This window comes from Adiantum capillus-veneris, chromosome 1 (assembly GCF_014529385.1).
Source record: "Adiantum capillus-veneris isolate H3 chromosome 1, ASM1452938v2, whole genome shotgun sequence".
Classification (NCBI taxonomy): Eukaryota; Viridiplantae; Streptophyta; class Polypodiopsida; order Polypodiales; family Pteridaceae; genus Adiantum; species Adiantum capillus-veneris.
Window position 1 is genome coordinate 166,788,530 of NC_140931.1, and position 24,090 is coordinate 166,812,619.

At 45.5% G+C, this 24,090-nt stretch overlaps 1 protein-coding gene across 2 annotated transcripts in view; it reads left to right on the top strand.

Moving 5' to 3' along the window:
* The first annotated feature begins 254 nt into the window (after positions 1–254).
* The window catches only part of LOC147465968 (uncharacterized), an 88,454-nt gene continuing 64,618 nt past the window's right edge, over positions 255–24,090 (top strand). For both annotated transcript variants that reach the window (XM_086513160.1, XM_086513151.1), the window contains exons 1-3: positions 255–396; positions 479–621; positions 766–874. In XM_086513160.1, the coding sequence (XP_086369286.1) occupies positions 311–396; positions 479–621; positions 766–874 (338 nt within the window). In that variant the 5' untranslated portion in view covers positions 255–310. The remainder of the gene's footprint in view (positions 397–478; positions 622–765; positions 875–24,090) is intronic.

Here is a 24,090-nt window from a genome sequence, read left to right on the forward strand (position 1 = left end):
AGAAAGAAGAACACACACTTTTGAAAAAGTGCACTCAATACACAAAAAAGCTAGTAAATATATTTTTTCATAGTGTATATACAACATAGGCTTGGACTTTATTTATGTACAAAGTTGGAGTGGCTATCACGCTCCATGTGGCCATTCTTAGATGGTAACTCTCCATGTGGCCCTTCTTACCTTCTGGCCCTTCTTACCTTCTTAGAAGCTTAGAACTTATAGCAATAGCAAATAGTATCGCAAGACGTGTTAGGAGAGAGAGAGAGAGCACGTTTAAAAATCGCCGACTTTCACATGAAGCTGTGCAAGCATGGTGGCCATGCAGGCACTGCGCCGCGACGTACTCCAATGGCTCGTATCCCTCAATCTTTCCTTTCCTATCAAGAATATCAAAAGGTTGGCGCGTGCGTGCACACACACCCGGAGAGAGAGAGAGAGAGAGAGAGAGAGAGAGAGATTCATTGTAATGTCTACGCAGGGACTTCTCAAACGGCTTCCTTGTGGCAGAGATTTTATCCCGCTATTTCCCACAAGATGTCCAGATGCATTCATTTGACTATGGCTTGAAATTGGCAAAGAAGAAGGACAATTGGGATCAACTTAAGAAGATATTCTGGGCAAGTTATACTCTCTCTCTCTCTCTCTCACACACACACACACACACACACACACACAAATCTGTGCACATACAATATATACAGGAATGGTAAGCATTGGATGTGTCATGCACCTGCCTTATTTCAATGAAGTTTTGGTTGCAGAAAGAGGACTTTCCTTTTTTTCAAGATGAGATAGAAAACATCATCAATTGTGGTCCTCATGATGGTGCTGGGCCATTTCTTGAGCGATTGTATGGATTTCTCACTCATAGAAGGTATGTTTCTGGACTTTTGGTTCCACTGTCAGCATACGGGATAAATATGCAAATGCACAGGACACTAATGCAAGACAAGGCTGACTGCACATGTTACTACAAGCCTAAGATGGCTGATGCAAAGAGAATAGCAAAATCCACTTAAGAGGAGTGTAGAAGTTCAAAAGTGGACACACTAGCGTTAAGCTGGCCTTGATGGGCCATTTCATCTTCCCACATTCTACATGCAGAAATAGCTTAGTGTGCATGAAGCAGCATTCACTTGACTGGCAATATTGCCGTTTAAGAAAATGGGGAAATATGAGAGGCCATCTATATTTAGATGGGCACTTGCATAGGTCCCTTGTATGTCCCATCAAGTAAGATGTGTTTGCGTATCTTTGGAGTGTAAGCAAATATTTTTCAAATCTTCATGACTTGGATTGCAAAAACCGATTACCTGGACCCAACGATAGGCGATATAGGACCCTTCTATTGTAGAACCTAAGAAGATGACAATACAAGCTTCACAGAATATTGCATCTCTCATGGACTTGGGCACCCCAAGTCGGAAATCTGGCACGACACACGAGAGAATCACTTAAAATTCTTTGCAACTTTATCACACTTTAAAATTAGAGTCGACAAGGCCTGGCGCAGTTCCGTGTCCAGAGGTACTCGCCCCAAAAGTTGGCGCCCCTTTTGGTATTTCTTTATCATGAATCATCGCAGAGTACAACTCCCGAGGGACCTCTACTCTCAGACTCTACGTCCACATGAGTGAGGCCCGCTCACAAACGGAGCGCATAGCAATATAAAATATACTTGGATAAATAGAATTTATCACTTAATATTGAAGCCAAAGGATATAGAGAGAAATAAATAGAGAGAGAGAGAGAGAGAGAGAGAGAGAGAGAGAGAGAGAGAGAGAGAGAGAGAGAGAGAGAGAGAGAGAGAGAGAGAGTGAGTGAGAAGATCGACACAGTACTGGTACCAGAAGATGGGCTGGTCCCCCGTAATAGTATCTTTATTACTGAGGAGAAGTCTATACAAGCACTTGAACCGAACGTATTACCACGTTCGTTCTAGAATAAGACAAGATGGTTCCCGGAAGCCTTGGCTTCCGATTCCTAGGGCAAAACCCTATTCCAAGGAACTTCCGTTCCTTATTTCAAATCCTTGAGAACCAAGGTCCTCGCCTCTGGATCTCACCTTCCAGACTCAGGGCATGACATCCCTGCAACTCTCTTTTCCAACTTTGTTTCCAGAGTCCTCTTCCCGCAGAACAACTCTGCTTTCCCGGACACGAAGTCCTTACTTGGGAATCCCAACTTTTGGATCACAACTTCAGAGACTACCTCTCTTCGATCCGTGGATCTATTTCCCAAACTCGGGTACGAAACCCTTGGGCTGATCTGGCTCTAGTTCCTTAGAGCGCTTTTCTCCTGCAGAGGCTCATGCCTTCCTCTGTCCCTACTCCCTCACGAAGAGGAAGTACACCTGCAATCAAATACTCAGAGATCATAACATGAAAATCGTTACCTTCAAAGTCTCGACGCTCGAAACGCAACTCGGTTCTCGAAAAACAATTCCCCGGAAGAGATCTCTACATAGAAAATCCTCTCTTCCAATCCTACAGACAAAAGAGGTGTGTTCTCGGGTTCCTTCTTGTAAATCAGCCCTGTCTACGACGTTTATGGGCTGGAAACAGAGAAAAACAGCAGCTTGTCGCGATGGAAACACGCTCCGTAGGCACTTCTTCGCGAGGGAACTTGCGCACTGGGTCTTGGCGACATCGGGTACACTTGGGACAGTCATGGGCATCACCGGCAAACGTCTTCTTTGCGGGTGAACTTTGCAGCAGCATCTCCTTCTTGCAAAAACTGATCCTCCCTCTGAGTGAGGGCATGTGATGCTTTTATACCTCCTAGCCACAGGCATGTATAGCAGCTCGCGTAGAGATCACGGCCGTTTTTTTTTTTCATTTTTTTTTTCTCGCTTTTCTGCCAGAAAAGAGAGAGAGAAAACGCTGGCTGATCTGTGGCCTTATTTATCAGATAGCTGTCCACTTATTAAATGGGCGGCCGGCGTATTTTAAAAATAGTCTGAGTCTGTCCAAAAACTCAATAAAACCTTATAAGTTAAAAACAATGCTTTCACAGCACTTCCCAGGCGTCCCTGGATGCAATCACACGCACAGTTGCAATGTAGACATAGACTTCCTCGTGGGAAAGTAGATGCTTTCCCGAAAAGCAATCCCGCTTTCTCAAAAAGCATCTGTTTTTCCTCAAAGCTTCCTCTGAACTCATCTTCATTCAAGTGCTTGCTTTTTCCTTGCACACAATTCTAACACAGTTCGGAATTTCCTCCCGACTATGAATATTCCCTTTCCGATGCACCCGTCACCCACCTTGTGACGCATCCGGAATACCCATCACCTAGTCCTTTCCTACCGAACTTACGGTACAATCTCCTTCGCCATGCTGTATGTCACCCATCCTATGATGCATCAGAGATGTCCGTTCCTGGATGGTCAAATACTTCTTCCCGATGCTCCCTGTCACCCTTCCGATGTGACACATCAGAAGTACCCGTTCCTGGTGGCCTTACAGATATTCCCTTTCACAGTGCTCCCGTCATTACTTTGAATGACGCAATAGGAATACTCTGTACTCGGATGTCTCCAGTGAGAAAAACCCTCTCACTTAAAATTCCAATAATTCATTTAGAATTATTTTTCCTTGGGGTTCCAAGCGAGAAAACCCTCTCACTTATAAATCCAATAATTCATTTAGAATTATTTTTCTGTCAGATAAAGCCAATTTAGTAACATCCCTCTCACTTATAAACAGTTGTCCTCAACTGTAGAGGTCCAACTGAACTGCCAGGGAGAAACCGGAAAGATTCCAAATCTTGCTCAATGGTGAGTTGAGCTAGTCCTTTCTCAAAAGAGAACTTAAAAATTAAATTAAACAAAAGTTCAATAATTCAATACTTAGCTTACCGGTTCATGTCCTTCCTCTAGTACCTCGAGAATATCCTTCACCAATCATCAAACTTACGAGCCGTGGAAGAACTCGGTATTCGCGTCTTTCCAACAGATCAAAAGTTTCCTCATTCGAGAGTCTGTTAACTCAATTCCACCTTCTCAATCCGAGAAGAATAATCCTCCAAGAAATCAATCTAGGTATCTGTCCTTGCGCATAATCCTGCGCTGTTAGTCCAGAGGGTATTAAACCTCTTGTGTCCTCCCACATAGGGAATGCCCAAGTCATAGAGCATTAAGCTCAATGTCTTTCTTTCACAAACAAAGTTTGCGATCACCTTAAAGAAGGTTCTTGTTCCGGGCCGTCGCTCAATGTAGGCGGACGGTTTCGATCCGAAGATTCTTTGTGCACGGTGGCACTTCCTTCCAATCTTTTCCTCCTGTGAGTTATTACCACCAGCAGTGTTTTCCCGACGCCCATTAGCTCTCTTCCTTACAAAATCATAAAAAATGATTCACCTTGCGAGCATCAATGACGACTTGCAAAATCTCAGGCAGATAGGATTCTAGCCATAGCATTTTCTGAACGTACGTTCAAACCCGGTTCACAATAGAGCGAACCCTCTTTGATTCTCAGGGATGTTCTCCCATATGTAATTCTTACCATTTTGAAACGGTTGGCGAACTATATTCTTACGAACATAATAGTTCAAAGTTGTTCCAGCAGCGTGTAAATGCTACTTCACCTGCTCATGGAGAAACATATACCGCAACCAAAAGTTGCTACTGTAATGGTAAAAGCACATAGCGTACTCAATGATCAACGACCATTAGAAAACCTCTTCTCCGTAGAGAAACTCAAATTCCTTCTACCAAACACATCTCAAATAGAGATTCTCGTATCGGAATATCCTTGCACACAAAAAGGCGCTCAAGAGAGTATAACGAACTCTCGTCCAGTTCCTTGGCATAGGTCTGCATCTTCGTGTGTTATCCATGTACTCAAAGGTGTACATAATTCTTAGGCTGTGTTAGAGTTTCAATGAACCTGGGAAATTTCCTTCCCTATCCTTAGAGCAAAGACGCTCAACCTGACGATTCCTTGGCTCATTCTTAGAGCAAAACCCGCTCATCAGATAAGCTAGGATTTCAATCCTTAGATTCCTCGAGCACAAGCCGTAGCAGTCTCTTGCTCCTTTACTCATAAAGAGAGTGTTCATTCACTTGTGTGAAAAGCACTACCATATCTTCCCGGTTAAGGAGTGTTGGTTCATAAGGTACTCAAGCTTAGTGAAAGCTTTTTTTGCTTGAAATCGCGGAATGATTCCTTCCTTTCTGCCGTCCTACCCGCAATAGCAGGTAATTTGTTGGAGAACTACCGGATACCAGATCAATAGTTGACCTTCCGGCTAGTTGAGCAAACCAATTCATCTCAGAAAACAATGTTTCAAATTGATCCTACTCTCATAAATACTCGAGCGATTGTCCTGGTTAGACACATGCATATCTCGTGCATGAAAGCAATACGCATTTTATGAGTTCCTCAAAGATTTAACTTTGATCAAAGACCTGCCCTCTCACTTAAATTTCGAGGGTCTCAGGCACAAGGAAGCAACCATCACTGTCCGTGGCTCTCTCTGCTCAACAAGTGTGGGCAAAAGGGATGCTTTGCGACCAAGAGCATGTCTGAGAAAATCCAAGATATTAAGGCCCCGAAAAGCGCTTTGGACAACAAATCTTCCCCATGGACATCAATTGCAAATTACATTTGTTTGCTTTGGTGTGCCACGAATGCGACAATATAGACGACCGAAGAGAAGTAGGTCGGTGATGCGGCCAAGGTAACAAGGGAAAATAGAACTGAACATATGCCGTCATGATGCTCTGTGCAATGCAGAGCCTGACATGTAGTGGCCAAGTAGACAATTTCCAATATTAAAGCTTGATATTGAGTCGATGCAGAACCCAATCAATCTGCTGAGTGCCAGTGACATGCCAGCCAATTGGATGTCCCAAATGTTTGGTGATTTCATGCGGAGGCACAATCGTTCCAGGCCACAAAAGCTGATGCCAAGCACGGTCATGAAGAGGTAACAGATTAGACTTGTAGAAGTTGATTTTAAGACCAGCAGCAAGACCATGCATTGGACCATACAAGTCCAATGCATGCATAATTTCGCGCACATCATCATGAGTATTCTTGGGCGTGAACAAGGAGTCATCCGCATACGCTTGCCCAATGAAATCCTTGCCAGAAGGTAAATGTAATCCATGAAGCTTGCCACTGGAAATCAAGTGATCCAAGTGTAAAAGAAGAGGGTGGGTGGAAATGGCAAATAACAAAGCACTAAGCGGGCAGCTGTGTCGAACTGAACATCCAAGAGATCAAGAATCAGTCACTCCGCCTGCAAGAATCCTTAGGTCGTACTGTGAGCATATAAAAAGTACACAATATTTGCTAACTTCGAGCCAAATCCAAGACACCACATGACATCAGCGATATAATTCCGATGGACAGTGGCAAAAGCCTTTTCTATGTCAACTTGCATCACAAGAACATCTTGCTGTGTATACTTAGCAAATTCCATACCCACCTGGACATTGGCCAAGTTATCCAGTATTTGGTGATGAGGGATAAATCCATATTGCCCTGATGAAAACTGGTGAAAAGATAGTCTTTGATTCGAAGTGTCATCTTGGCCGATATCTTATAAATGACACGCATAAGGGTGATAGGCCGCCAGTGGGAAAATTGCTCACAGAGTTTGCGTTTTGGAAGCAATACAAGAAGACCCTCTTTCCAAGATTTTGGCACATTCTGTGTGTCCCATGCTGCACTTATCATGAAAAGCAGAGGCTCCTTGAGAGAATCCTAGAAAGAGATAAAGAATTCAAATGTGAACGATCCCATCTAGGTGATCGCCATCGACCAAGAGCAAGCAGAGCTAATTGCAACTCATGTTTCCTAAATGAGCCTTTGGTGAAAGGATTGGCTGCACCTGAGATAACAGAAATTGACGTGCTCGGTAAACCTCAGCAGAGGTTGGGGGAGCAGCAAATACATTACTGTAATGAGAAACCATGGCATCAGCAAGCTCCTGTTTTGTAGATATCCAAGAGCCTGAGGGAAGCATGACCCGCTTTATACCATGGGTTTGTCTGGTATGATGCAGATGTTTGAAAATTGTTTAGAGGCACACCCTTTATCCATGAAAGCCCATTTACGAGCTCTAGTTTTCCATTTATCAATTTTGTGTAACAAACTGATGATGCGTCAAAGCCCTGTAGAATGGAGCCAACTTGCAGATGCCGTCCCAGGGGCCTAAACCCTAGAAGCAACAGAAGAAGAAAGCAGCAGATTTTCGTCGGACTGTTGACGTGGCAGATTGTACGGATTTTCAAAAATTCCATTGATTGCTGACGTGGCAGAACTCTACGGATTTCCGCTTTTTACACTGGCAATGCTGACGTGGCAGGACTGTACGGATTTCCGTGATTTACGCTGGCAGCTTTTTTGTCTTTGCTTTTCGACCAGATGCTTTTGAGTTTGAAGGCTTTTATACTGTAAACTGCTTTTGGCGCCTAGGGCTTTTAAATATGAGGTTAGGGCTCATTCTCTGACTAAGACCAAGTCTCTGGTTGCCAAACTTCCTCAGAAACCCGGTGAATTCATGGTGAAGAAGTGGGTGGAGAAGGCGCTTCCCAAAACTTCTCAACAAAAACTCCGAGAGAGTCTCCGACCCGACGCCACTTTGGAGTTCATCGCAGCTCCTACTAGGATAGAGGGGGCTAGGAAGCTGTTCAACAACTCCCCTCACATAGAGACCTCCTCTGTGTTTTTGGAAAGTCCTGCTGATCCATTGACTTCTTTACGTAGAGAACTTGAAGCCCTAAAACTACAACGTGCTCTTCAAATATCTCTCTTCGCCAGGAGAAACCCGCACATTTTGAGGTTTTGGATCAAATCAAGAGAGAGCTAGAAGAGCTTCGGTCTCAACAAGAGACTAAGGTTATGGTATGGTGCAGCTCATGTCGCTCTCCAGGACGTCCTTCACAGGACTGTCCCCTTCGGGCTTATTGCCACTTCTGCGAGAAGTCTGGGCATGAAGACAAGGATTGCTACTATATCAAGGGATTACGACAGATACAACAAAGTCTAGGTCCTTCTCTCCAACAAGAGCTTACACCTGCATCAAACCTGGTGTCACCATATAGCCATCAGAACCTGATGCCACCTCTGCTGACAACACCTCCTATGCAAGGTATGCACAACAATTTTACATCCCCCAGCTTTTATCATGCTAGTACTCCTTCAGTTCCCCAAAGCTTCTACACGTCAGCATCCGATCCAATGCAGCAAGGGCCGAGACCATCTGGCCCCTCAAATAGGCCAATTTTGTGCTACAGGTGCGGGGAGTATGGACACTATTAGAGCAAATGTTCCTTACCAGAAGGGTCCCCTCCTTGCCGACATTGCCCTGAAGCTAAGGATCACTATAGTAAGGATTCCCCAAAACAACGAGCGTCCACATCTTCAAGCACAAGCCAGAACCAGCAGGAGTTTACATTTCCAAAGCTTAACCTCATCACAGTAAGCTCCATTCCACAGGCACTGCCTTCCACTCTTGTAGTTGCCTCTCAAGAAGGGTTGAAGCAAGTGGAAGAGCCGGTTGGGGTGCTCACACGGGCACAGAGAGCTGCTCTTGGCCTCAGCCTCCCTGGCAGCCCAATCTTTCCATCTCTTGTCACACAAATGAGTCAAACTCCAGTAGTAGCTGACAAACCAGCAGGTAGTGTCAAGAGCCAACCTACCTCGCTTCTATCAGATATTGATGGTGCTTTCATCGAAGCAGTAGAGGACTTGCAGAAGCTTAAGATACCAGAGCAAGCTCTAATCAAAGGAAACAAGCCCATAGCAGAGTTTATCTTGAAAAACACTTTTTAGCAAGTGTCACTGTACGACATGCTTCGACGTGATGCAAATTTTAGAAGTGACACCCTTTCCATCATCCAGTCTCTGTACCCTGGTGCAGGGCCTAGTGGCGGGCACCTACCTGTGCAGCCCTTGGAGTCCTAGATGATTTCATATCCAACTGCTCCCCTCACTGACTACAAAAGTCCTCGTCTCATTGTGTCTATTCTTGGGCATCAATTCTCAGGCGTCATAGTGGATGGTGGATCTGGGATCAATTTGATGCCAGAATTTACTATGTTGGCCTTAGGTCTGCAGCCTACCCGCCCTGCTCCATTCACTGTTACATTGGCAGACCAGAGGACAGTCTACCCTATGGGCATAGTAGAGAAGGTGCCTCTGATGATACAAGACTTCACATTTAGCTTGGATTTTGTGGTGGTCAGTCTTCCTCAGGTGGAGGGAGGATTTCCTTTTGCTGATTGGTAGACCATGGTTGAGGCATACTAAGGCACTTCATGATTGGGGCAACGACGCCATGTGGATACATACTCTTGGCTCCCCCATGCAACCAATTCGGCTTGAAGGAGGTATGGATCGAGTGGTTCATCACAGCTCATTGTCAGTACAGTCCAACCCCGACCCTGAGCAGCCCATCCCACCTGACGGGTCTGACGAAGACTTGTTGTAGTGGTTGGAAGCTACCGCCTCGATGCCATGCTATGTGGTCTCTATTCAAAACTCACATATGCCGGTAACACTCTCTCTTCCAACTCCTCAGGCGGACACAGATGTCACAAGTCCTACACTAGACAGTAGTCCTACAACAGACAGTGGACCGGTCCAAGAAGTAAGTGGGTCAGCCCCAAATTCTCATGATTCAGATGATCCTCCTATGGAAGCCCTCGGCCTCGGGGAACCTATCACACATCACCGAAGGGGGAAAAAATCCCTCTACATGAACTCACCAATGATTCCCCCTTCCTCTAACATCTCCCAGGTCGGATGCCCCGCCCACTCTAAAGCACCCTGTTATGTCTGTGTCTGAAAATTTACCCTTCGATGAGCTTCCACCAGGATGGTTACAAGAAGAGTATGCAGAGTTTCTAATCGATCAAACGCTAGCACATGATGTCTCGAAGCTCCAAGAGGCAGCTCATTTTTCAACTTCTGAAGTACCCTCCACAGTTACACCTCCTGACCCTGTCAAAAAAGTCAACCTGGGCGACCCTGACAACCCTCAGCACGTCCTCTTAGCAGCTTGGTTATGGGAGCATCCCGCATTACTTGACCAGGTAGTTTCTTTTATTCACTCTTTTAAGGATGTTTTTCCTTGGTCCTACAAGGATTTGGAAGGGATCCCACTAGAATTGGGTCTCCACACAATCCCTGTGGTTGAAGGAGCTAAGCCTGTCAGAGGCCGAGCTTATAAGCTCAACTCAAAGTATGCAGAGGCTGTCAAGTCAGAGCTCGAAAAAATGCAAGAGGTAGGGATCATTGTACGTGTGGAGCACTCTGAGTGGTTATCACCCATGGTGATAGCGCCTAAGAAGCAGTCCAATAAAATTCGGTGTGTGTAGATTACCGCGCGTTGAATAAGGTAACTATTCCAGATGGTTTTCTCACACCTTTCACTAAGCGTGTGCTCGAAGATGTAGCAGGGCATGTTTTGTACAGTTTCATGGATGGGTTTAGTGGATACAATCAATTGGGCATCCATCCAGGTGATCAGCTGAAAACGGCTTTTGTGACTCCGTGGGGTATTTTTATCTACACTAGAATGTCTTTTGGGTTGAAAAACGCTCCACCTTCTTTCAATCGAGCAGTATATCTCATCTTTTGTCCTTTGCTTACGGATCATCTTCGCATCTTCATGGACGATTTTTCGACCTTCTCAGGTGCTCAATGTTCAACCCCAGTGGAAAATCTAGAGGAACACCTCGCTCAGCTCTTTGCTGTCTTCCTTAGGTGCAGAGAGGCACGGCTAAAACTCAATCCTAACAACTATCACTTTTTGGTCACTGAGGGCACACTTCTAGGCCATGTGGTGTCTGCCAAAGGTTTAGCACCAGACCCAAAGAAGATCGTGGCAATCTTGAAGTTACCACCTCCTATCAATTCGAAAGGTGTTCAGAGCTTTGTAGGCCACACAGGATATCATTGTAGGTTCATACGAATGTATGCACAGGTTGCTCAACCATTGACCCGACTCACTAGTGCTACAGTGCCCTTTAAATGGTCAAAACCTGAGGCTGAAGCATTCGAATACCTCAAAAAGCGCCTCACTGAAGCACCTATTTTAGTGGCTCCAGATTGGTCTCTCCCTTTTCATGTGCATACGGATGCCAATCAACTGGCTGTGGGGGCTGTGCTGACTCAGCCTAGTAAAGAGTACAACCTGGATCGCCCTGTTCACTATGCAAGTCGCTTGCTCACCAAAGTAGAGCGCAACTACAGCACCACAGAAAGGGAAGGTTTGGCTATGGTGTATTCTTTACAAAAGTTCCGTCATTACTTGTTAGGGGTTCACTTCACTATCATCACAGATTATCATGCGCTACACTGTCTTCTGAATAAACCCCAAGTTGCAGGAAGAGTGTGGAGGTGGCTACTCATATTCCAGAGTTCGACTTCGAAGTAGTTCTTAGTCCAGGCAAGCGGCACGTCGTGGCTGACCATCTCTCTCCCATACACACAGGTGAGCCCAATACGGGGGTTGATGATGATTTTCCTGATAGTCATGTTTTTAAGGTGGACACAACCCCAGAATGGTATGGAGATGTGTTACATCTGCTCTCTACTGGCCTATATCCTGAGAATGCTTCTCCCTTGCAAAAAAGAAGACTCTTGCTGAAGTCTAGACCGTTCTCTTCGATTGGCGGACAACTCTACAAATCTGGGCCAGATGGTGTGCTACGCAGGTGCGCTCCCCTCATGAAGTAGACCACATTCTAGAAAAAATCTTAGCTTTTCATAAGAAAACTGATTGTCTATCAATACAAAATGATAAAACTAGAATTTGAGTTCATTATGTAGGCTTTGGAGACGGATTGCTTCATCAATTTTTAGACATAATTCTTTGCGAGGTAATTTGTGACAAATTACATGTTAAGCACTCAAAAACGGATCTAAATTGTCAAAAAGAAAGATTAGAAATCTTGAACAATCCAACAAAATAGATACAAGGGAAAAGTACCAAAATTCCCAAACGATCCCTCGCATTTTCAAATATTCCCAATGTATCCAGCGTATTCTCTAAGAATACGATGTCGCTGAGAAATGTTCGATACCGTCATTCACGGCGCAAAAAATCTTACAGACAGGCTTATGGTGGCCCTATATATTTAGAGATGCTATTGCTCATGTCAAGATTTGTGATGTCTGCCAGCGATGTGCGCCCAAGCCTAGCAAGCAATCAAATCGCCCTCTGCAGGTATCTATGGCGTGGTTGTCCTTTGAGAGATGGGGCTTGGACTTTGTTGGTCCCGTTACTCCATCTGCTCAACCCGGCAATCGTAAGTATCTCTTGGTAGCAACAGATTATGCAACAAAATGGGCCGAAGTGGTGGCTACCATCGACTGTACAGCCGCCACTGTCGCAAAATTTTTGTATGAAAATATTTTTTGCAGGTTTGGGTGCCCTCTGGAAGTCACCAGTGATCGAGGTAGTCATTTTGTCAACGACCTGATCTCCACACTCCTCACGAATTACAAGATTTTTCATCGCAAATCTTGCTCTTACTATCCTAGAGCAAATGGGCAGGCTGAAAGCACTAACAAAGTGCTAATCGCGCTTCTCAAGAAAGCTTGTCACCTGCATCTAACATCTTGGGCTCAGGCTATCCTCGGCACAGTTTGGGCGTATCGCACCTCCTTCAAGGCAACCACTAACTACACCCCATTCCAGCTAGCTTTCGGCTTAGAAGCAATTGCACCGTATGAGTTCTACTCAGGATCAGCAAGAGTGGGAAGTGTTCGTGTCACAGCGGGGATTGCTTCAGCAAACCTCTCCCGTCTCTCAATGTTAGAAGAAAGCAGGAGGTTAGCTTCACATGCTCTCCAAGGTGAGAAACTTCGTCGCAAAGCGTGGCATGATTGCCATCTCCGAAAGCCAAAAATAACGCAGGGTTCTCTGGTGCTACTCTATCAAGCTAAGTATCTGAAGAAAGCTAAGAAGCTGGTCCCAGCCTGGCAAGGGCCATTCATGGTACAAGAGATTTTGCCACAGGGGGCTGTCCAGTTAGTCACTCTGGCAGGTGTTCCTTTGCCACTGGTAAATGGATCAAGAATAAAGTGCTATCACTCAATTGCCTGACTCTTTAGAATCTGGTTATGTTATAACTCTCACTTACAACATTATGACTGTCCTGTCAGCAGTGTCCCGTCCTCAATCCTCGGCTCTCTCCGGCTTTCCATTTTCCCTGTTCTCAGATTTACCTTGTGTCAAGTTTTCATCTCAGTTGTAATCCGGGTTATGGTTAAAATTCGTACTGCAAATTGCTTCTCATCTCATTTCATCTCATTGATATAATTCGGGTTGGATTCCAACTACGATCCAGCCTTTTCTTTTTAATTAGTTGAATCCACTCATAGATGGGATAATCATCTTCCTCTTGTTTCTGTATCCGTGTCTATCTGTATCCCTGGGTATCTCTATCTCTAGTCCTTACGGGTTACAGCTTTCTTTCTACTACCCTCTCTCTCTCTCTTTGGCCCTGTGGATTTCTTCAAAATGTCCGAGGTACAACTCTAGTCGGATAGAATATGGCCTTTTCTTGGTATTGTTCCTAGCACTACTCTGGTGCATCTCTGTCTGTGTGTCCCGTATCTCTCTCACACGTGCTCACACACACTAATGTCGCTTCTCACACAAACACAGTTCCAAAACAAAGCTCTTGCTCCGCAATATCCTTCCTCTATGTTTCCACTCCTCTTTGTACTTTTCACAATGTGTCTCCTGATCGGCCATTAATGTCTTCAGCATCTACTCTCTCTCTCTCTCTCTCTCTCTCTCTCTCTCTCTCTCTCTCTCTCTCTCTACCTTCTCTGAATTGTTGTTATTGCCCTTGTATCACAAGGCATCACTGGAGAACAGAACCTGAAGCTGCTGCTGAAACTGCGGGCACGCTATTGCCTGCTGCCTACCTACCTCGAAAGCTTCCTTTTGTTGTTGCTGCTTTCTGCTTCCGTTTACTAAGTGGAGCCGGAGCTGAGTACCGAATTCTTCCTGCTGATCAGGCTCTGTGACCTGCTTGCTTTCTACTTGCTTTCCCTCTCCTCTAGCCGAACAAAATTCCCCTTGCCGCTACCCTAAAATAACCCACCGCCCTAAACAACCCCCCGTAGGCCCTACACACTTTTCCCTCGCCCCTACCCTCCCCCTCACACCCCCTCGCCCCTACCCTACCCCAAACCCCTCGCCTTACTTCCCTCGCCCCTACCCTCCTATTGGCCCTCGCCCCTACCCTCCCCTTAAACCCTCACCCCTACCCTCCACTTACTCCCTTCGCCCCTACCCTACCCCAACCCCCTCGCCTCGCCCCTACCCACCCTCTCCCCTTGCCCCTACCCTCCCCTTACTCCAACCTCACCCCTACCCACTCTCTCTGATCCTTGCCCCTACCCTTCCCTTACTCAAACCTCGCTCCTACCCTCCCCTTACTCCCCTCCCTCTCGCCCCTACCCACCCCTCATCACTCTCGCCCCTACCTATCTACAAAACCTCACCCCTACCCACCCTCTCTGGCCTCGCCCCTACCCACCCTCTCTAGCCCTCGTCCCTACCGAGCAACCCCTACTCGCCCCTAACCAACCCTACCTGTACTCCCCTCACCCCTATCCAACATAACCCTCGCCCCTACTCGACGTACCCTACCCAACATATTCGCCTCCCCTACCCAGTTTAATTTTAACTTCGTCCTCCTCCTGCATCTACCGCCTGACTCTTCTTCCCTGCGTAATCAAGCTTTTTTCAAGTGCAGCTTTTCCAAGTCAGCGCTACAGCTGGGGATGTGGGAGTAGAGTTCATCTGCATACTGGCCAGAGAGCGTTACATCTCACACTGCACGTTACATCTCACACTGCACGATGGCTGGTACAAGCAAACAAGCTAGGAAGAAGAAAGCTTTGTCTCGACAGAGGCCAACTGAAACATCCTATAGTTCTGCAGAGGAAGAGGATGTGGATACCTCCAACCATGGCCTCACCGATGTGTCCTCCATTGATATAGTGATGAGAATTACAAAGCGTCTGACTCAGGCTCTGCTTTTGACTCTGACTCTGACTCTGACTCAAGAGTCTTCTAGCAAAGAGGAAGAGGAAGATGATGAACACGAAGATGCTGTGAAAGAGGAAAGCCATCCTGCAGGTACCGAGTCATCAAATTCCTCGGCCTCCTTCTTCCAAAACCCAAACCAAGTTCACTTTGAACTTCCATCTATAGCAGCCTCATCCGTCTCTTCGAGAAGTCTTATCAAAAGATGAGCTACATACGCTAGGTTTGTCAGCATTAGCAGACACCGATCTGCCTTCTAATATTCCCATGGATATGGTGCATGAAGTTCTCAAGTTTTTTCCCAAAGTCAGAGGACATCCACTGACTGCTACACGCATTGGTCATGCTTTGGGGATGACAACCTTTCTTGCAGTAAAACCGGCTACAAGAACCTATTCACAACTTTCGAAAGATGCGACAATCTAGGCATGCAAAGAGCTACTTAGTACGAGTCATGTTGACTATGCAAGGAATAAAAAGCTTTGGGCCATTTTCAAGTACTACTTTTTGGTCAGAGCTACTAAAGTCAGCAAGGGCAAGGGCAGATGTGACGTGCCTACTATATTCTCGCACTGCGAAGGCCTATACTGCCTCATCCACACCATCTCATGTGGCTTTCATCAAATTCTATTTACCTCTTTACAGTCGCGGGCAAAAAGATTCAGAGCTCAGGTGCAATCTGTGCAATCTAGCTTTCAATGCTTTGCAGCTCCCATGTTGGCCTGGGTCATTAACATACCTGTTAGTCCTATGGATATGGATCCGGATATGCGGCGTAAAAGCTCTAAGGCAAAAGGGAAAGATATTGAACAGACAATGGATCTCCCTGGGAAGCCAAAGAAAAAGAGGGCAAAGGTAGTGAAGGACACAATAGAATCTTTAGTATCCCTGCCAGTTTAGGAAAGCCAGCAGCTTCGAGTGAAGCAACCTGTTCGACGTTCCTCGCATACTGCCGCTACTGATTCGATGGTAAGTTTAGGTGGTGCAGATCACACTATGCATGTCACAGCTGTGGCTTCTACAGTGTGTTCCTCTCTCTACTGCTGCTACTTTTACCCCTACCATAGTGACTAGCTCCCACGTCCCAGTGGGAGTTGCTTCTTCTCCTATGCCTAGTCTTGTTGCAACCACTCCCACCATCTCTACTCCGACAGAGAGGCATGCTCCCAATCCACCACGAGCAGTGCCACTTGTCACACCAGTCCCACCAGCTGTACCACTTGCCAGCTCTCTTCACCCTGACACTGTTACAGGACCTTCCACAGGGTCGGACTCTACATCATTTTTTCGGCTATCTGAGGATATATTACAGGAGTCTAGGCAAGCCATTGCAACCATTGAGCTTGGAGCAGAGCATTTAGCAGCCACACACCAGCGTCATGCAGCTACTTACGCAGCTATGGAGGGATCTCTACGAGTTGCTGAGAGCGCCATCGCCGATAGGAATGCCGCTATTTTCGCGCTCCAACAGGCCTTGAAGTTAAAGTCTCAAGTGATTAGTGACCTTCAAAATCAAGTACAAGGATTCAGAGAATTGCTCTTACATGAAAATAGGGCAACCCAGCCTACGATGATGGGTATGGGGTACGGGTGGACTGGAGTATGTACACCAGTGCAGCATGCAGCAACGGGTCCTTCTCAGCAATTTATGGGACTTTACTCAGACTCCAGTTCCTGTTCAGTACTACAATCAACAACAACAGTGTCCTCCTTAAGGGTTTCAGTCGTCACCATTGCCTCAGATGCAAAATGTGACTTGTTGTGACGGAGTTGCTGGAGCACATCGCCATGGCTGTGTTACTCGACGTCCTCAGTACACTACAGGACAGGTGCTACCATCTGCCTAGCAGCAGATGGCTGGTCCCTTCCCAGGGGGCACACTTACTGATAGGAGAGCTCACATACAGCAGGGCCCCACAATTGATTTGATGGCTCTACCTCGAGAGGCTGATACTTCGGGTGCAGTAGTGGCCACCACTCTTATCTCTTGGATGACAGGTTCAGGAGCTCACCATTGTACATATGAGTAGCTAGTAGTTTTCTTTCACAGTTTCAGTCTTCCTCTCATCGAGACGGTGAGCGGTCTTGTGGCGGGCAACCTGTAGCAGGCTACAGTGTCACTTTCACAGGACAGTTATTTTGGACTTTACAGTTGGTCTTTGGTTGGTCGGTTCACACTGGACGGACTCGCTAGGCAATGACACGTGGCAGGGATACGATGGTCTAGTGGACATCGTGACCAGGTCACCACCACCACTCAGTGGAGATAGACTTAGGTGCTGTCATTTATGAGCCGTTGGTGGCTCTTTATGGTTGTATATATGAGTAGTAGCGGTTTGGTCATGGGGATCTTCGGTAGTCGTTTAGAGGGAGTCTATACACAGAGCATTGATTCACCATCCCTGCACATCTGAGCCTCAACACCCCCATTGTACTTGTGAATCCTGGGTTGGAGCTGAGTATGCTGCTGTCACCAAGAGGTGTATTTTTCCTGTTGCCTTCCGTAAATAAGTACTAGATATTTTTATTTATTTTTTCTTGTTTTTCCCGGAACCCTTGAAAAGGTGCAAATGGACATTGCATGGCCAGTGTGAAACAGCTGCGGCCGAATAGGTTTCTCGCAGCGGGAGTCTGGGTCGGTCAGTCTAGGACTGGTCGGGCTAGTTAGCACTGAATTCTGATGAGTATGGAAGCCTGTGTGCGCCAAATGAAGTCTGGGCCACTAGGAAAGTCACTTATAACTTTATAAGTCAGTGGGAACTAGAAAATTAACTCAAAAGTGGCAAACTGGACACATGGCCGCTTCTGGAGAGTTTGCTACTTCCAGCTGAACAGGGGGGGCCCAATTTGAGAGAGGAGGCTGATTTTTGATCATGAGTGGCCTACAGTGTGTGTGTGAGTAGTGGGTGCAGGTTTACAGCTTTAATGGAAAGCTTGCCTTCTCCTCTGTCTCATGTAGCGCGATGACTTGCTCTCGTGCATCTCTCTCTCCCCTTTGGCACATATGGTAATGCCCCACTAGTTGGGCTACTTAGATGAACATGTACAGTTCTGGGGGTTTATGCACATTTGCCAAGGCAAGAGCCTTCTGAACAGGAACCGGATTAGCTAATTGCTAATCCCCCATAGGTATGCACAGTTCCATCGCGAAAGATTGCGAGTTCGGAGAGTTTTCTCAAGTGAAAACTCGTCCAATTCACAGGGGAACTGTCGGATCGTCTACCTTAATTTCAATAAAGAAATACAGAAAGGGGCGCCAGTCTTTGGGGCCTACAGGGTGTCGGTCTCGTGTGCGCAGTGGCATTCTAGTCGCTGGACGCAACTGTGTTCTCTTTCCTTCTCAGTGCTCTGTGTAAAGTTAACAGGTAATTGAAATAGTACTGCCCTCTACGTTGTACAGGCCGGTTATATGGTTCCATCGACGGAATAGTCACTTTTTCTTCAAAAAGTGCAGCGTGGATTGTTGTGGGTGAAAGCAACACAGAGCTTGTCGTTATGGCAGAGAAGAGAGACCGAGTAGCTGAAGAGGGATCTTCCTCACATGGCACGGAGAAAGTTCCTTCTACTCTTCAAGAAGAGGACAGGTTGTTTAGAACTCAACTGCGTTGCTGCATGGACATGTTTCAGCAGTTGGCTAACAACCCAAGGATGTAGGAGCTCTTACAAGCTCCGACACAGGGTTTTCAGCCTCCTACAGAGGGCATGACTGAGCCGTTGCAGGAAAAGGAGATTTCCAATGCGCAGAGGACTCATGATGCTCGAGGGAAAGCCCATGTGGTTGAGCAACTAGCGGTGTCCAATGATCCAAAGCAACTTGCTTTAGCTGGACAGGAACCGTTTGTGAATGGTCAAGGGAGTAATGAACACGCTATGCGTCAGACACTTCCATTACCTAATACTTATCTTGGTTATTTTGGAGGTGGTTCAGTGTTTCAAGCTATGGCTGGACCTTCCATAGGTTATATGCCAGGGAATGTGTTGGGGACAATGCAAACAGGCATGGGTAACCCTATGTACGCGAACATGGGTGTCCAACCAGGTTTTCAGGGTGCCTACGGCTAGTTTCGAGTGTCTGGAACACAATTTGGTATGGCTGGTTTTTCGCAGCCATACGTACAAAATGCAGATATGACAGGTAAAACAGTTGATGCCAGTGCTGGAATGAACAATCATGGAGCACCACTGTTACAAGCACCTGTTTATGATAATGTGGCTCCTTTGAGTCAGCTGAAGGATTACAAGGAAGGTGGGTAGGGAGTGAAGTTTGAAACTTTCAGAGGAACTGAGGATCAATTGAAGGCTTTGACCTTCATACAACAGTTCGATGCAGCTTATGCTGGAGGAAACTTCACGGAATCTTCAAAGATACGCAAGGCTGCTACTTTCTTGAAAGGGAATGCGCTTCAATGGTGGACCGCATTGTTGAACCAGGGTCAAGCCCCAACAACGTGGGTCCAATTCAAACAGCTTTTTGCGCTTGCATGGTTGACAAACACTTTTGAAGTGGATGTGATGACAAAATGGCACGAGTTGAATGCTAAACAGTGTGCGAATTTGGAAGAGTACAATAGCAGTTTTGGGCCGCATTGTTGCCAGTCACCTCTTACAGGTTTGTGCCATTGTCATAACAGATTGAGAAGTACTGTTGCGGATTGCCCAAGAAAATCAAGGACTACTGCACAAAGACTACTGTCATGAATATGTTTCAGTTGATAGAGAATGCAAGAGTGGCCAGCAATCTGTCGAAGGGAGATTCCGATGGATTTAATAGCCACAAGAAAGGGTCCCAAGGCAAACAGTTTTCAGTCAAGGGCAATGTTGTAGCAAAGCCTTCTGAGCCTCCCACAAAGAAGCCCTCCACTGAAGAAGGTGATACGTCCAAGAAGCAGTCTAAATCTTCTTCGGGACGAGGACAAGGGCAAAAAAGGCATTTTTCTGGCAAAACTTTTGAAGAAAGGAAAGCTCTTAGGGAGGCCAAGAAATGCTATATTTGTGAACAGGAAGGACATTTTGCAAATGAATGCCCACAGAAGAAGTCACAGGATAAGGATGACAAGTCGGACCATAAAGGTAAGAAGCCAAATCCAAGTGCAGGACTTGTTCCAGATTTTGTTGGAGACCAGCCAAACACAGATTCCACGGAGCTGTGTAGAGCTTGGGGCAAAGTTAGAGACGAGACAGTGCTGGTTTTCTTTGATCCAGGAGCCCGTGCAAATTTCATATCACCAGAATTGGCATCAAAGTTGGGCATTCGTGCAGAGGAGATGGGTATGACAGGGGAAGCAGGTTTGGCATGCCCAGGTCATTTAGAGCTTGTTACTCCCATTTTGGGGAAGCTTCGTCTGCACATTCAGAGCTATGTGGATGCGGAAGAATTTCATATTATGCCACTTGAGGGCTGTGATGTGTTACTGGGTATCCCATGGTGTTACAGGTTGCATGCTATGGTGGATACAACAAAAAGATTACCCTTGTACATAGAGGAAAGACTCATGTCCTTGATGTAAAGCTTAAAGGCGAGTCTGTTCGAGTTGTTTCTGCTTCTGCTATTTCATATGTAATAAAGAATCATCTTTCTGCGTACTTGATCTTTGCAAAAGTACCTCAAGTTGTATCTAATTTGCTACCTTAGATAAAGACAGGTCAACTTTTTTGAGTGGTTTCAGTGATTGTTTTTCGGACTCTTTGCCAGGGGAGTTACCTCCTGAGAGACCTGAGGATCATACTATAGATCTTGTGCCAGGTTCTAGTCCACCGAATAGACCACCATACAGGGTTAGTGCAGCCCAACAGAAAGAGATTATGAATCAGGTCAACGAGCTTTTAGAGAAGGGGCTGATTCAGCCCAGTTCATCCCCTTTTTGTTCGCCTGTACTCTTAGTGCAGAAGAAGGATGGTTCATGGCGCATGTGCATTGACTATCGCGCCTTGAATAAGAATACTATCAAGAACAGGTTCCCCATACCGAGGATAGATGACATTCTTGATCGGCTTGAGGGAGCGTCATTGTTTACAAGAATAGACCTAAAGAGTGGGTACCATTAGATACGCATTAGGCCAGAAGATGTCCATAAGACTGCGTTCAGGACAACATTTGATCTCTATGAGTTTCTTGTTATGCCATTTGGTCTCACAAATGCTCCTGCCACGTTTAATAGAATCACATAGAAACTTCGTGGGTACCTTCTTTGACGACATGATTGTCTATTTGAAGTCTGAAGAGGAGCATAGGGATCACTTGACTGCAGTTTTCAATGAATTACGTAAGAACAGGCTACTCATTAATGCGAAGAAGAGTGAATTCTTTTTGCACGAAATTCACTTCCTTGGGCACATTGTTTCAAAGGATGGGGTACTCATGGATCCCGCTAAAGTGGAAGCAATTAGGTCATGACCAGACTTGAAGTCCGTACATGACATTCGAAGCTTTCTAGGCTTATGTTCCTACTACAGGAGGTTCATCCGAAATTTTCCCGAGATTGCTTCTCAACTCCATGCACTACAAGGAAAAGGAGTTACTTTCAAGTGGACAGCCAAGGAAATTTTAGCGTTCAAACACTTGAAAGAGAAGTTGACTTCAGATCAGGTAATCATTTTGCCAGATCTTTCGAAACCTTTTGTGGTTCAATGTGATGCGTGTGGCCATAGTCTTGGTGCAGTTCTAATGCAGAATGGCCGAGTAGTCGCATATGAGAGCAGAATTCTTTTGAAGATTGAAAGGAACTTTCAAGTCTATGAGAAAGAATTGTTGGCAGTAATTCATGCTCTCACTAGTTGGAAACACTATCTGCTAGGGGCTGATTTTGTTGTCCAAACAGATCACAAACCTTGCGATATTTTCTTACACAGACGAAGTTGTCTGAGAAGCACATGCGATGGGCAAACATCTTGTCAATGTTCCATTTTTAGATTGTGCATGTGCAAGGGAAAAAGAACGTGGTGGCTGATGCGTTGTCACGAAAGCCCCAAATTTCAGCAGTGTCAATTCCGTACCATTGTGAACTAGACGAAATGAAGACACAATATGCTGAAGATTCAGATTTTGCAAGGATCTATGACCAGCTTGTTGATGGGCAACATCATGAGCACTATATGCTTAAGAATGACTTTCTCATGATGCATGGAAAGTTATGTGTTACTAAACAGTTACGGCCAAAGATTTTGATGGAAAGTCATGCTCCACCTTATGCTGGACATCGTGGAATTGATGCGACAGTGAAAGGGGTTGAGGCATTCTTCTATTGGCTAGCTTTGCGTCAAGATGTTGACACATTTGTAAGATCATGCTTAGTATGCCAAAAAGTCAAATTTGATAGACAAAAGCAACCGGGATTGTTGCAGCCATTGCCGATCCCAGATAGGCCATGGGAAAGCATAGCAATGGACTTTATCTTTGATCTTCCAAGGACGCAAACAAGCAATGATGGGATTTGGACTATCATTTGTAGGTTCAGTAAGCAGGCCCATTTCATTCCTGTGAGGAAGAAGCTAAAGCCAGAATACATGGTCAAGATATTCATGAGCAATATCTTTAAATACCACGGGATGCCTCAGTCAATTGTCAGTGACAGGGATCCACGTATGACGAGTCTTTCTGGAAGGCATTGTTTGAGAACATGGGCACTACGCTAAAGTTCTCTTCTTCGTTTCATCCGCAAACTGATGGACAATCAGAAGAGGAAAATTCTACTGTTCTGGACCTGCTCAAATGTTATGTGTCAGAGCACAAGGCAACTTGGGAACACCATCTTCCATTGGTTGAATATGCTTACAATAACACTGTGCATACGTCAACAGGTAAGGCACCATTTGAGATAGTGGAAGGAGGGAAGAAAGTCCCGCCCATTTTGCAGACTAAGGACAAGATTTTTGAGGCAGACAAGTATGTGCAAGATATGGATGAAACATACAGGAAGATAAAGATTGCTCTTGAGAAGACTCAGGCTAAGCAAAAGAAAGCTGCTGATCGTCACCGTCGTGAACTTGTATTTTCACTTGGTGATTGTTAAGGAAAAGGAAAGGCAAGGAACGCTTGTTTCCTAAGCTTAGTATACGATATTATGGTCCTTTTCAGATTTCAGAAAAGATCAGCGATGTAGCTTACAGGTTAAAGCTACCAGAAGGCTGGAAAATACATAATGCTTTTCATGTTAGCCTTCTAAGACCCTTTGTTGGTGATGTGCCAGAAAATATGCTTGATGAGGAACAACCCGAAGTGGAAGAATTGGATGAAATCCTTGTTCCTGAACAGATATTGGCACATAAAGAAAGAAAGGTTAGAGGAAAGGTTACAAGACGCTATTTGGTGAAGTTCAAGAACTATCCATCGTTGGATGCCAAATGGATGGAAGAGCCTGAATTGGTTGATTCACCTCAGCTATTGCAATTGTATCTTGAAGCCTTTCAGATGGAACCCACAGTGACTTGATGTAGCCTTTTCTGGAGCAAGGCAAGAGCATGGTTCATGATGCTCAAGAGAGTAGTTAAGCAATTGTATCTACTCTTTCCATACAGAATTTAGCTAGAGAAGTTTGTGCTTCAGAGTACACTAGAAGGCTTCTATGCTTGATATATGTGTCGTAGCCAGGTTGGTGGGATTGTTTAATCGTCCAACGCTACATTTCCGGAAGCATGTATATATTGGATTCCCATCATAGAATATATGTGATATCAGGAGATACCGCATGTATTATTGGCATGCAAGCGAGGTCGCTTGTAGTATTTCAAGGGTGGGGTGTGTCACCAGGAGGTGTATTTTTTCTGTTGCCTTCCGTAAATAAGTACTAGATATTTTTATTTATTTTTATTTGTTTTTTCCGGAATCCTTGAAAAGGTGCAAGTGGACATTGCATGGCCAGTGTGAAATGGCTGCAGCCGAATAGGTTTCTCACAGCGGGAGTCTGGGTCGGTCAGTCTGGGACTGGTCGGGCCAGTTAGCACTGAATTCTGATGAGTATGGAAGCCTGTGTGTACCAAACGAAGTCTGGGCCACTCGGAAAGTCACTTATAACTTTATAAGTCAGTGGGAACTAGAAAATTAACTCAAAAGGGGCAAACTGGACACA